The following is a 14429-nucleotide window of genomic DNA, read 5'->3' as shown; positions in this document are numbered from 1 at the left end:
GTGGCTTGTCAATTTGCATCGAGTGGTATGGGGCGTTGTCCATAATTATAATAGATGGTTCAGGGAGGCTACACAACATTGAGGTAAACCATTCAGTAAACTTTTCTCCATTCATGTCTTCATGATAGTCTCCAGTGGTTTTTGACGCAAAAGCCATGAGAGAACCTTCGACAAACCCGTTGATGGTTCCGGCGTGACAAATTATAAGTCGCGATCCTTTTCCTACAGGAACTTTGGAAGTAGATGCTGCTGTGTCATCGTTCCAAGAACGGCCTACAGTATGGTTAGCATTAAGCCATGTTTCATCCAAGAACACAACATTTTGCCAATTTTTGATTTCTTTCACTTGCCGTAAAAAAGTATACCTTGCCATCGCTATATCAAATCTTTCCATCAATATTTTGCGTTTGTTACATTTTTTGTATCGAAATCCAATGGTCTTCAAAATCTTCGTTAAAGAACTTTCCCCACCGAAGAATAATCCAGCTTCCTTCAGTGAATGCACCAACTTTTTTCTTGTTGGATACTCCTTCTGTAAATAGTAGCCGTAAACATGTCTTCGGATAGCATCGGCATCAAAGCTATCGATGCCTACGACTGGTTTTGCTCGTTTTCTCTTTTTTGGTGTGTGAAGTTTATTTTCTTCTGTGCCAGTCTCGCCATATTTTTTTTTAGTTATCCGTCTAACAGTTCGTTGTCCAATATTAAGCGCATCAGCTACGCGTTCAACCACTGACGTTATAGGTAAAATTGGCCCTCCATTTTGAGCTTCACGATCGAAATAGTTACGAAGGCGTATTACGAACTCACGTGTCTGACTATTTAGAACAGTTCTCTGCGTACGTTCGGTCATATCGACGAAATCCACAACAAAGGGCTTGAACAGAGTCCAAATTAACGAGCAAGGGTCAACAGTAATGCAGTATCAATATTTGAAATCCAAAGCCAGGTCAAAACTATATCACAATCGCATTGCACTGACAGTTTATACTTTTCGAAGCAACGTCAATTCGAAACTGCTTTGTTTTGCATTGAGCATTGACGCGAGTTTGCCGGAGGTAGTAGTTGTGCTAGCCAGCGATCCTATGTGACGATCGTATTAGATTCCATTTTTAAAAATTTATTGATATTTTTTTGCGATTTCAGAGGTTTGTCCACATAGTGAAAATTGTTCATATTCACAAGTACATTCACCCCTTAAATGGTGCAAACTGATTTTTCTACACTTGTATACATTTAAGAAATCAATTTAATAAATAAATTTTGAGTCCTAAACCTAAAACTACATTCGATAAAATTTATGAATCTCTGCACATCACTATCGTCAATAAAGTAATACAATTATTTCCTTCAAAGTCGTTATCAATTAATACGGAACTTCATGAGCGGACAAACGTCAAACCGGCCATCATAGCGTGCCGCTAGTTTAGGGACTAGGCTTGTTGTGGAAAACACTTACTTTTTATAAATATCTGTGTAAGACGTAGGTACTTACAATTCTTGGTCTTTGCACTGAAATTATGACGTAAGAAGTCATAATTGTCAATTTATTTTATCAGCTAGATCAAGGAGTAAGCTGCCTGGCAGGCTGGCACTATCACAGACAGACCTCTTGATGACATATGACTTTGCTGAAGCAATTTTCTCGAGACAACCGCCCGCAATTTGTACGCGCCTTTATTGTAATTTAAAAATGAAGCCAAATTTTAAATTTCTATCGTGCCCAAATCTTTGCATCGCTTTATGCAACTTACTTTGAGTTAACGATTGCCATTAGATTCTTTTTAAAATCGCCTAAATTGCCTCGTTTAGGCCTGTATATTTTTTCTTATGTGTTCGCGAACCGTCTCAAACCTTGAATATTTTTTGCTCCTTGTAATTTGTTCTAAGAATGTCTATTCTCAACTTGAAGCACAGCTTGAAGTATTGAAATATTTTATTTTATTATAACAATTGACTACACATATCTAGTTTAGTTACCTACTTAACTTGAGGATTGTATTTCATTCACTATTACTAGCGTAGAGTTACTTAATTTATGTCGTCCATAAGTTAACAATAAAACAATGTTAGCTATAAAGCTTTCGAACCCTTTGATAAGTTATTGATTTCAAAGACGTCGCTCGTCAAAAGAATGAATAAAGGACCATTCTTTATTGTGCGTATACCAGGAACACTTAATGAGACTTCTAGCAAAGTGGCACAATAAGGACCTGATAGGTGGCCTATCGATAAAATACAATTAATATTCTAAGGCTGAGACACACAGTAGTTATGCTGAGATCTGCGCACTTTGGCTTTGCTCAGACTTAAGACACTGTTAAAAAGAGACAGCGTACCGCTGGCATAAATCTGTTTCGGTTTAGCTGAAACTTAAGTCTAAGCAAAGTTAAAGTGCGCTCTATAGATTTCAACCTTAGATATATTATACTTCATTGTGTTTTAAATAAATAGGGGGTCTCATAGCTAGGTACGTCCAACACGTTAGCAGAGCACGCCCGCCAGTTAACACCAACACAGACGAAGTCCATCATTATTATTATCAACCAATAGACGTCCACTGCTAAATACCTTACCTATAGCAATAGGTCTCTTGTAGGGACTTTTATACGCCACGGCTGCCTGCGACTCGTTTGATGTCTGTTCACCTAGTCACTAGGTTCAAGTGGGGGGCTCTTCCAACGCTGCGCTGTCCGGTGTGAGGTCCAGTCTAGCATCTTGGGACCCCAACGTCTATCGTTTTTTCGAACTAGTATGCACCCTAAGGTTCTACCCCATTCCTGCCCATTGCCATTCAGCTTAGCGAGCTTAGCAACCTGTTGAACTATGTCAGTTATTCTGGTTACAAAAATTGTAGTAATATGCTATATGTGCAAAGCCGGGGTGGGTAGCTAGTTTGAAAATAAACTAGAAAAACTAATTATTTTTGTTAGTAAGTACCAGCCTAATAACGTTATAACTAATAGAGCATATTATATTACTATGTTAGCTATCGTGCGTAGAACTCCCGAAGTGGAATTTGGGTTATTCTTTTATTAGATAATGTTATTGTATTACATTCACTTATATTCCATTTGAAATTAGGGGCATTACGTGCTCATATTTGGCGGAATCCCTGTGGAAAGCTTTTCGATAATATAACATGCAATCTTGTCTACCTGTAATTGTAATTATTGGACTACTTAGATACATGGCTAGTCTGTCAACAGTAAGCCTATCGAAGGCCGAGATCTACAGTTCCTAATTTTCCCAGAATTAGCTAAAAAATATAGTTAACAAAACTATATTTTATCTGTATCGTATACAGGGTGCATTTTTTTATTATCTTTGTTTATTTCTTTTCTTTATTTTCTTTTAATTATCAGAGAAAGTACAGAGATTATTCTCTTGGCGAATATACCTCCCTCTTTATTTCATAAACACCCAGACTCGATGCAGTGCAAATCGCAGTCGGGGGTTTTTTTGAAAGCTACTAGGAAGGTATGTCTAGCTATAAAAACTTTTACTACGGACTCGATAAGTGCGTCATAGTATAATTTGATTGCTTATGTTAATTTTTTTGGTTCCAGCTTTTCGGCCTGGCTGTGATCGGAGTCGGTGTGGCCGTGCTGCTCAAATGGTCGGTGCTGACTGACCTCCTGCGCGGACACCTGACCGTGGCGCCATGGGTGTTCATCGTGATCGGCGCGATCATGTTCGTGATCGCTTTCTTCGGCTGCTGCGGAGCGATACGCGAGAGCCATTGTATGGTTGTAACGGTTAGTGGTCTCCTATTGAATAAAGATAGGGAGCTGTGTGATTCTTCGTCACATGAGTAAGGGCCCTTTCACAAATGGTCGGTGCTGACTGACCTCCTGCGCGGACACCTGACCGTGGCGCCATGGGTGTTCATCGTGATCGGCGCGATCATGTTCGTGATCGCTTTCTTCGGCTGCTGCGGAGCGATACGCGAGAGCCATTGTATGGTTGTAACGGTTAGTGGTCTCCTATTGAATAAAGATAGGGAGCTGTGTGATTCTTCGTCACATGAGTAAGGGCCCTTTCACAAATGGTCGGTGCTGACTGACCTCCTGCGCGGACACCTGACCGTGGCGCCATGGGTGTTCATCGTGATCGGCGCGATCATGTTCGTGATCGCTTTCTTCGGCTGCTGCGGAGCGATACGCGAGAGCCATTGTATGGTTGTAACGGTTAGTGGTCTCCTATTGAATAAAGATAGGGAGCTGTGTGATTCTTCGTCACATGAGTAAGGGCCCTTTCACAAATGGTCGGTGCTGACTGACCTCCTGCGCGGACACCTGACCGTGGTGCCATGGGTGTTCATCGTGATCGGCGCGATCATGTTCGTGATCGCTTTCTTCGGCTGCTGCGGAGCGATACGCGAGAGCCATTGTATGGTTGTAACGGTTAGTGGTCTCCTATTGAATAAAGATAGGCAGCTGTGTGATTCTTCGTCACATGAGTAAGGGCCCTTTCACAAATGGTCGGTGCTGACTGACCAACTGCGCGGACGCCTGACCATATATTTTTTTTTTTTCCGCTGGTAAAAATGCAATTACGCATGCCGCTCAAAAGCGGGTATGTGGGGCTCACTGGCGGACGCCTGACCAAGGTGCCATGGGTGTTAGTTGTAAGTAACGGTTAAAGTTTGTACATGTAAATTTTTGAGACCGTGTAATTTTAAAACAATATTTTAACAGGAATCTGGAAAACAACAGACATACCTAGATTAGTTCCTAGAATGTAACCATCTACTCATTCAGTTTCATTGGTAGTATTCACATGAGAGCCAAACTACGTTTATTTAGGGTGCACTACGAATAACTCTCTCTTCAAGCGATTTCCATGTAAATTATTCAAGAGGCGGACCAACAAATTCCTGAAAGGCCGACAACGCATCGGTGGTACCTCTGGTGTTACTAATGTTCATAGGCGGCGATAATCACTTAACACCAGGTGACCCGTCTGCTCGTTTGCTAGCTATTTTTTAGAAAAAAAGGATGGTTGTGCGTTATCGTAGAATTTTACGATGCAACTTGCCACCTCGAATATTGTGAAAGGACCTTTAGAGAGAAGTATCAGAGCGTGAGTAGCTCTGGTGGACCGTAACTGTTCTAATTTCTTTAGAACTTGCTTCGAGGTGATACCCAAGAAGAGTGAAAAATCCAGTCAAGTGCGAGTCGGACTCGCACATGAAGGGTTCCGTACCATCTTATATTTTTAATTTGCAAAGCGGCCATTTTGAAATTATTATTTGTTGTTATAGCGGCAATAGAAATACACATTCTGTGAATATTTAGTTTTTCTATCTATTACGGATCATGAGATACAGAACCACATCAAAATTGATTTTGACTGAAATTGTTCTGACCGTTTAGTTAGACATTCTACGGCGGTATGTCATGGTGAAGATGGCACCATTAAATTAGCATGCCGTAACTGAAAGGGAGTCAGCTGTTAGTGGAACGAAAGTGGCTTTCCTTTGTAGAGAGCGGCGCGCCTTTGTTTGAATAACAATCGGATTCCACGTGAGCCTAGAAACGATTGTTAGGCTGTGGTTTGTTTGGAAATCTTTACCGCTGCGGGGAAGTTTTCACAGTAAAGTGATAGCCCTTGAACATAGCCCTTGAAGTATGTAAATTGAGGGGATTTTGCCTGCTAAAATGTTTGTCATTGTTATACCACAGTTCATGACAGGGAACTTCTAACAAAATGTCGAAGCATCGACGTCACTGGCAGGTGTCAAATTTTAGTACATATTTGACGCAGGTAGCCCTAAAGTAGCCCTATTTTTCTGTGATTTTACGTCATTATAGCTTAACACTTCTCATTATAGACTCGATCCCGACTACAATGCAATATTATGGTAACTTTGACCTATCGGAAATGATTTAAATTGATCTAGTACCTATACTTGATCGAATATTTTCATGTCTTGGCTCTTGACAGAACTTTTTCTCATAAATAACTTTAAAAAACTTTACTGGCTTACTGTAGTTATCTAAACTAAGGTTAAAATTATGTAATTTGTATAGCTGTTTGCTTTTCAAATAAAAAAATAAACTTTTTGTTTGCAGTACGCGATCTTCCTGCTGGTGATAATCATCGCGCAGGTGGTGCTGGCGGTGCTGATGTTCACGTACGGGGAGTCCATCAAGAACTCGCTCGTGCAGTCCGTCAACGCGCTGTTCGACAAGCGCGCCCACGACCCCAGCGTTGATGTCGTCTTCAACAACATTGAACAACAGGTAAGCTGACAATTCCTCGGCGCAATAGTGAGATCCTGTTGATTAGGGAAGCTACAGCGTCAGTCGAAGCTCCATCTGGGGGTGAGCTCTAGGACTAGAACAAATAATTGAAGAGATCGGGGGAAACGTCCTCCTAAGGCCGCCTCCTGTGAGGCTCAGACCACGGCTGAGGATGGACGTTGGGATGGATGGATTGGTTGGACTTGATTAGTCTGTTCGACGACTGGCCGTCCGTATTGCTTGGGCATATGCATTTTTCGGACAGCGCCCAAAGTTTCCTATCTTCGGCCTTTTGCATCTAACCAATACTAACCATATACCAACCATATAACCAACTAGTTTACTTTCCAGATGGCTCACTATGTTTTTTTTAATTCTCAGCTCAACTGCTGCGGCAAGAACGGTCCATTTGATTACGGTTTGGCTCTGCCCAAGTCGTGCTGCCCACAGATGGGCGTGGTCGGCTCCACGATTAACCAGTGCACGGCTATCGACGCTAACAAGGACGGATGCGCGGCGGTCGTGGGCAACCTGTACGAGACGTGGAACAAACCCATCGCCGGCATCGCTATTGGCGTCGCTTGCGTCGAGGTGAGTCTTGCTAGACCGGTCCATTCGTGCTGCCCACAAGTGGGCGAGAGCCATGCACGTTTAATTCGACACCAGCAATACAGTATTTTACGTAGGCGTCAATAAATGAAAGTCATGCTAGGCCTGATCAACGTATTTATGAACCAGGAAAAGCGAGAACCCTGGACAGCCAGCCAGCCGTTTACAACATTGCGCTTTAAAAATGGGGGGATTCTTTGAATTTCTGGGTTAAAAAGTAGTCCATATTCGTCCCCGAGATGCAAGTTTTGTTGTACTTTTCGTCAAAATCGATTGAACAGATGAGCGATGACAAGCTAGCAGACAGACAGACATTTAAGCGTTTATAATATTAGTATGGATTACATTACAATTTGGATATTTGGGGTATCCAGACGCTCTCGCTCCAATATTTAATAGTGACCTTTAACTTTCCAGATCGTGGGAGCCCTGTTCGCGCTGTGCCTGGCCAACTCCATAAGGAACATGGATAGAAGGTCTCGCTACTAATATTTTGTACATTAGAGCTGGTACCTATGACACAATTTTTTGGTTTTTTATGGCTATTTGACGGGCTGTGTTCTCACTGCATGGCGGCGGTTTTCATTTTGTCACGTGGTTTTTTGGTATTAATCAAATTTATACTTGCGCTTGCGTTGTTTTATCGTTCGATATGTAATCGATTGTGTTTGACTGTTTGACTGAGCCGCTTTTCAATTGTTGAATTAATTTTATCTTCTGAGGAATAAAGTTGTTTTGTTAAGTTTTTATAAATAAAAAGTTTTTTTCTCCTCATATAAATACAATTGAAACGTTAAAAACTAAATTTTAAAATAGATGAAAAAATATTTAAAAATCAAAGATATCTGAAATTCTAAACCACTGTAACGAGGCAAGGTGCCCAGAACGCTGGCTGCGTTACCTCCCTGATTGGCCAGACTAATATGCTGACCGAGGCAACTGCCAGCCTTATGGACACCCGTGGACTCCGTGAGACAAGATGACAGAGTGCTTTTGACAGTTTTGTATAGGAAATCTGTTAAAATCTCTTTGTTGTCAGTTAAAGTTTATCCGGCTATTGAAAAATTAATCCTAAAGCGGTCGCGTTTGCGTAGGATTCAAATGATTTTAGTTGCGACAACTTTACTGTTACAGATGAATATTTTTTTCAGTACTGCGCCAAAAAGAGCGTTAATTTATCTTAATAAGAAATTACTGCCATATGGTTATATTTCGTTTGATATTATTATATTTTCTGCGCAAGTATAAATTTTTGCTGTTGAATCTCACTAATCACTTTTCGATTGCAATATATTTTGGATGTTTGTATTTTTTAAGAATTTTAATCTGTGCTAATACTTATTTTTACGCCATTTTGTGGCGCATTTGTGGGTTAAAAGTAAGTGGCTTTTGGAAAAGTATTTAATATAGCTTTTAATGCAAATCATCCGTAAAATCAAAGTTACGGGAGAACTTTTATTTTTTAAAGATACCTAAATACCTATTAACTTTTTACAGAAGCATACATTCCACTGCCTAGTAAGTCTTTATTTTATGGCACTTTAAAAATTTTTACAAGATTAAAGTTCGACAAAATTTTGTAAATACAATGTTTTGCATTAAAAGTAATTTTATAATTATAAATGTTGTAATATTATATATAGTGGTATTTAAATATAAATAAGAGAGACAGTCGATATAATTATTTACGCCAAATAAGTAAAGTACGCCTTATATTATAATTTACAATAATTATCGAATATTAATAAAATATAATTATTTGTAGGTATGTTTTCTAAATTTCAATTTTAAAAGAATATGTCTCAGTTGATCCTTGTTAAAAACGCAACAGTTTGACACGCATTTTGTTGACTGTCTCTCAAATAAATGTATGAATCTAAAAAAAATGTTGATAAAATTGTGCTTGTGTGTATTTGGGTAAAGCTTTACTAACAAAATTTGTGGCGCAAAATAACACATTTAGGTGGGTAGCATGAGAATAATTTTATCGCTTTAAAAAATTTGGTATCAATTTTTCCATTAATAATAATTTAAATCATGAATATATAAAAATAAATTAAACTGGTACCAATACAGTTGTATAAAAATCTCTTAACCAATATTCAAATTACAGATCTATAAAAATAACCTTTTCTCAATTTTTCTGGCGAAAAAAGATAGTAACTGCTAATTTTAGTTAAGAGATTTCGAGAAACTGAGTAAGCCCCAAATATTACTTCAAAAAATTAAGTAGCATTTAAGAAAGTAAAGCCTGGCTAAACGGTAAAGTAAAGTAAAGCAAAATCTAATGGCGATAAAATTGTTCTGTAATTGTTGTTCTTATTTAGCATTTAAAATGTATAGTAAAGCAAACCTGCTGGGTTTGCTATTAAAAGTAAAAAAATACATTTCTTATATACTATTAAAAAAACTATTTTGGAATTGATATTCTACTTAATTTGATTCAGAATATTAATATTTAAAAAAATATTTTTTCAATAAGGAAACTAAATGATAAAGTTTTAGCATGTTTTGGAGTGTTATGCATTCCTAGAATTACTAACAGAAAAAGATATACAAGTTACGGTCTGTACTCTATTGAATCTAAATAATGTTTTTATAAATTTTTACAACTAAAACTAGATGTATAAGCAAATTCTGTTTGTATGGATCTGTAATTTTAACTTTACAAAAGAATTTTTTTTTTTTAGAATTACTTAATCAATTAGGATTTGTTTTTAATTACTTTGTAATCAATAAAATACCGTACAAGTTATACAAAATATTTAAGTTTTAAAAGTTTTTATTTTATTATGAAAATTAATTATTTTTTTGGCATAGCAGTAGTAGATATTATGGTAGATTTAAAAGCTATGCCATTAAACTGTAATGGTCATTGAAATAATTGAATTTTATATTATCTACGAAAAAGGAAGGAATCTTATTGCTTAATTATATGACTATAATGTTCGAAAATCGAAATATTAATAAGTAGTAGGTGTAGTTCGAAAAGAAACAAAAAAAAAAAATGAAAAATTATAAGAGATCACTGACTATAAAAATTTTAATGAGTGCCAAAAAGATGCTCATTTTAGTTGGTACATAGTTTTAAAAACTCAAAATTGACAAAGGATTTGTAATAATCTTAATAATAAATGTGCCCTGATAATGATTCAAATAAATCAATATATTTAAAGTTTTGTTATTTATTTTTTCCATTCACTAACCAATCATTACAGCTTATTTAACAAGGTAGCTGCTGCATATGGTAAGTTGATATTTTAATTTTTTTTTTCTAAAAGCATGTGTAATATTAGAATTATTATTTACTGTCAAAAGCTAAAACTAAGAAGAAAATCTGAAGTTTTATTCCAATGCATTTTTTGTCAAATAGCAGTTGACAAAATAACGTGATTAGTATTTCACTGAGATTAAAAAAAAAAAGAAATACTTAGGCGCTCGGTACAGACAATTTAATCTGCAATCTGCGATCAATATCCATTAAAATCAATGATTGTGATCCAGATTGGTCGTTTAAGAAGCAGATTAATGGTCAATCTAGATCGCGACCATTGCTTTTGATCGCAGATCACAGTTTCCTAAAGTTTTAGCTTTTGATCATTTGGGTTGATGTTTTTATGGGTATCCGTGGTAGATAACATAATTATTCGAATTGACTATCTCTATATCAATCATAGACATTTTTAGGGTCTGTTTCACGCCCGCCAGATAAATTTTATCTTACGGATAAAGTAATTTTGACAGATTTACAATACAAAAACTGTCATAACATCGTTTATCTGGATATTTTGAAACAGGACTTTAGTCTTGTAAGATCGGAACTTGTTCGAAGCATACTTATGAAACGTGTTGAGTCGCACTGCTAACACGCGATTGGATACGTTTCTCGACTATGGAGTAATTTTGTGTCGCTTTTTAATAGTATGCTTCCATCCTTCATAACCTTCAACTTACTAGAAAAATTCTGTTATCTACCACAAAAAGGAGTTAGTGTGTTTAGAATTAAAAATAACTTGTAATATCAATCGAACAAAGAAACAGTTTATTCAAGGTAAAGATAAGGATTTGGACTTGGTATTACTAAAAATTGTTCTACGTAATTTTGTGTTGTTAAAGGCATGCAATTGTCAATAATATTTTTTTCAATGGTACCAGTGAATATTGTTAATGGTATATTAGTTGATATGAAATGTTGTTTTATATGGGTTAGCAATATAAGGGGTGATAGTCTGGTGGTCAAATGTCGGTCTCCTATTTCAGGGGGTCCGAGGTTCAACCCGGGCACGTACCTAATATCACTTGCTTTGTCAGAGGTCAGCCTAAGGAAGCGGAGTGGAGCGGAAATGTGCTCAGTGGACTAACCAGACTAATCCTTATTGATTGACATGATAATTTTTTTGCGTCATCTCTGTGTAATTTAATTGAACATGTATCCGCTCCGCTCCGCTTCAATGGACAAGCACCTTTAAGCTGATACAAATTCCGCGAAGTGTTGTGTTTAATACCAAACTGCTGCTAATTTGGCTGAACACAATCTTTAAATTAAATTGATCTGGCTTTAAAATAGTGCAATCATTTTCATGATGTTCCCTGGGGATAAGGACAGCATTACTTTTCTTTTTCCTCCATTTAAGAGGGCTCTCTCCGTCACTCGTTTCATACAATCGTAGTTCCAATTTCATTTGAATATTAAGCAACCAAAGTCCATGAAATTTTGCAGACACATTCTAGAAACTAATATCTATGTCTGTGGTTTTCCAGATTTCTGTTAAAATATTCGGTTTCAAAGTTATGCGGTCTTAAAAAATTTCATACAAATCTTTGAGCCCCTGTAATTTTAAAACTACATATTTTTAGAAAAATATCAAACACCACAGACACAGATATTAGTTTCTAGAATTACGATTGTATGAAACGAGTGACGGAGAGAGCCCTGTTAAGCGTAAAGCTTGTGCTAGGAGTGGGTACGACAATAGTACAACGGGTGGGGTCTGAACCGCCGGCCTTTCGGAATTCAGTCCGCTCCTCGATTATTGAGCTATCGAGGCTCAACTTTAGACAGATTGTGTGACAATAAATCTAGCACTGTTCCTAAACTCTTATCACATATCGCTGAATAATGTAGCAGTCTTAGTTAGCCAAATGCCAACTGAGCTACAGTTTTAGTTGAATTTTTACTGAGACCAATTTTGGATCAAGGTAAATATGAGACCGTGTAATAATGACATTTTTATCAAATTTCAGGTACGCCTAAAACGAAAACATCACGAATATATACGAGAAAGAACAATCACATTGAAAAATAACGACACAACATACCATAATTTGTTTTTTTTTAATTATTATTATGTACCTACAAGTTAAGTTATTGTTAAGTCGATAAATGCAACCCCCACCTCAAATAATTTTGAATTTCGAACTGTTACCACGAAAATGTAGTAAAAGAGAGACGGCTGTACTATTTTTTTAAAAGTACCTTAAACAACTCTTAAAAGACTGAAAATAATTACCTAAATGGAAACATCACAAGATTTAATAAATAAATAAAAATATCAAATCATTTGCCTTTTCGATTAGTATTAAATAACAGATAAAATAAATTCTTGTTGACAGAAGGAAGCGGCCGTCTCTGAAATAGCGGTAACGAAGGATAGTTAAAAATTAACATATTATTATACATATATCGTACCTGAAGTGTTATATTTATTTTCTTTTGCCTTATCAAGCGTGCCCGTAATATTACAAAAAAAAGAAAGTAAAGTTATATATAATGAAAACATTTATAAAATCTTAGAATGTAATTACGCGCAAAGCTCGATTATGCGCACTTATTTTTACGTCATATCTATAATTCTTTTATGAAAAAATGTTATGTACGCCAATGTTTATGATTTTGAAAAAAAGATTTTTTTCAACTGAATTCTAATTTGGGTTCTTCCAAGTATATTTTTCAGATATTTTTCGTTTTAATCTACTTGTTCTCGATTAGTACCGTCCTGGTAAAATTTGCAGTTTTTTTTTATTCTATTAAATGTTAAGCATTATAATTTTGTAAATTTAATTATTTTAACTTTGACATCGCGTTGGCAAATAATAACGTGTTACACAATTTTAATTAACTAGTATTTTAATTAATTGTGCATACATTTTAAGATCGCACTCACCATTATAACTCTTGTGTCAACTGAAATGTCATAATTAAGTACTTGTTCCATACTTTTGATATGGCAGCTGTTGACACATAGCTAAGCTGGTGTTAAGCCAAATTAGTGAAAAAAAAAGAGCTAAGCTGGTGAGTGACATCTCAAAATGTATGCATTGATAATAATCATTTTTGTTACGCGTCATTTTGTGAAATTTATTAAAAATAGGTATTTGTTAAGTAAGTTAAGCGACTGTTTGTAATGTTACACTATATAATATTAACTGATGAAATTATATTAAAAAAAAGTATTTTCTTAATTCAACTTTGTAATTGTAATGGTTATACGTCCAATATTAAATAATTATATTATTAAAGTGTTAATTGAAATTATATTTTATGCATTTCTACTTATATTATATTTTGACATGATCTAATGGGCAAGGGACAAATGTAGCGGGGCGAGCGGAAAACCACGCATTATTCCGCACAAAGTACGTGACAAATCCAAGCGAAAATTCTTTGACTTTTTCACTTCGCTTACATTTAAGCTGAAGCGAGACAGATTTATGTTTCTCACATAAGTCTGTCTCGTTTTAAATCTGTAAGTCCGAGTCAAAGTAGGTACGATCTGTAGATCCGCCTAGTTTCAACCGGGCAGTGCCGCAGACGCAAGGGAAAAAGTGTGCTGACGCGTCTTTTCCGCCTAGATGATATAACATTCTTTGTTTTATGCCTGACCAACATGCGATATTGCGGCATACTACAAATCATCTTGCGTCCTCGAAAAATGCGGCAGTCTATTTTACCCTAAGACAAAGTCGTGTTGTAGAATTGGAATACCTACATATTAAGTACTATTAAACGGTATCACAATTACTATAGTATATGGTCCTGTGGAATGTCTCAATGGCCCTCTGGCGTAAACCAGCCTTAATATTTCCATTATAATTCACTATGGCACATTAAAATGGAATTTTGTGCGTTTTATTGCTCGCGGAATTCCCCTAGATTTGTTCCTGGCCCAAAGCGTTCACTCAATGTATATAGCTATAAATATATCGGGAGCAAATGTCTGTTTTAATGTAATTTGAATCTCTTGTGCATTTCCGATGATACTGCTTTTGTGAATGAATTTACATTGTATGAATAAAATTAATAAATATCTACAAACAATGCTGTTTTATTTCTTAATATTCATATTATTTTAGTACACTCCCTACTCAGGTAAAGATGAAATTGAAATTGAAACCAATAATTTTGCTAGATCGAAAATTGGTTCCATCCACTTTGGTAATTATTCTTGCATAACCAGCTACAAAATAAGATATTTTAATGAGATTAGGTACTCGTCTGTTCGTAACTGGTTATTAATCAAGAATATTTCATAACGGAATAAGATTATACGTCTTTATGTTCGGGGTTACTCA

General features: G+C 36.3%; 1 protein-coding gene and 1 long non-coding RNA gene across 3 annotated transcripts in view; one reads left to right on the top strand and one right to left on the bottom strand.

Moving 5' to 3' along the window:
- LOC123880897 (23 kDa integral membrane protein-like) overlaps positions 1-12751 on the top strand; it is a 38584-nt gene extending 25833 nt beyond the window's left edge. Inside the window, exons 2-6 of one of the 2 annotated variants that reach the window (XM_045929281.1) lie at positions 3570-3758; positions 6078-6248; positions 6630-6839; positions 7275-7333; positions 12102-12751. In XM_045929281.1, coding sequence (XP_045785237.1) covers positions 3570-3758; positions 6078-6248; positions 6630-6839; positions 7275-7333; positions 12102-12111 — 639 coding nt within the window. In that variant the 3' untranslated portion in view covers positions 12112-12751. Of the gene's footprint in view, positions 1-3569; positions 3759-6077; positions 6249-6629; positions 6840-7274; positions 7367-12101 lie in introns of both variants that reach the window. The other variant, XM_045929280.1, reaches the window with a different exon arrangement.
- On the bottom strand, positions 3583-4330 carry LOC123880898. Its single transcript, XR_006799364.1, has 2 exons — positions 3852-4330; positions 3583-3635 (listed from the first exon to the last, which is right to left on the bottom strand). It is a non-coding gene; the product is annotated as an uncharacterized LOC123880898 (long non-coding RNA).
- Positions 12752-14429: the final 1678 nt, after the last annotated feature.

The sequence above is a fragment of the Maniola jurtina genome, chromosome 3 (assembly GCF_905333055.1).
Source record: "Maniola jurtina chromosome 3, ilManJurt1.1, whole genome shotgun sequence".
NCBI lineage: Eukaryota > Metazoa > Arthropoda > Insecta > Lepidoptera > Nymphalidae > Maniola > Maniola jurtina.
The sequence above is the reverse complement of the archived record's forward strand: the minus strand, read 5'-3'. Positions and strand labels throughout refer to the sequence as shown.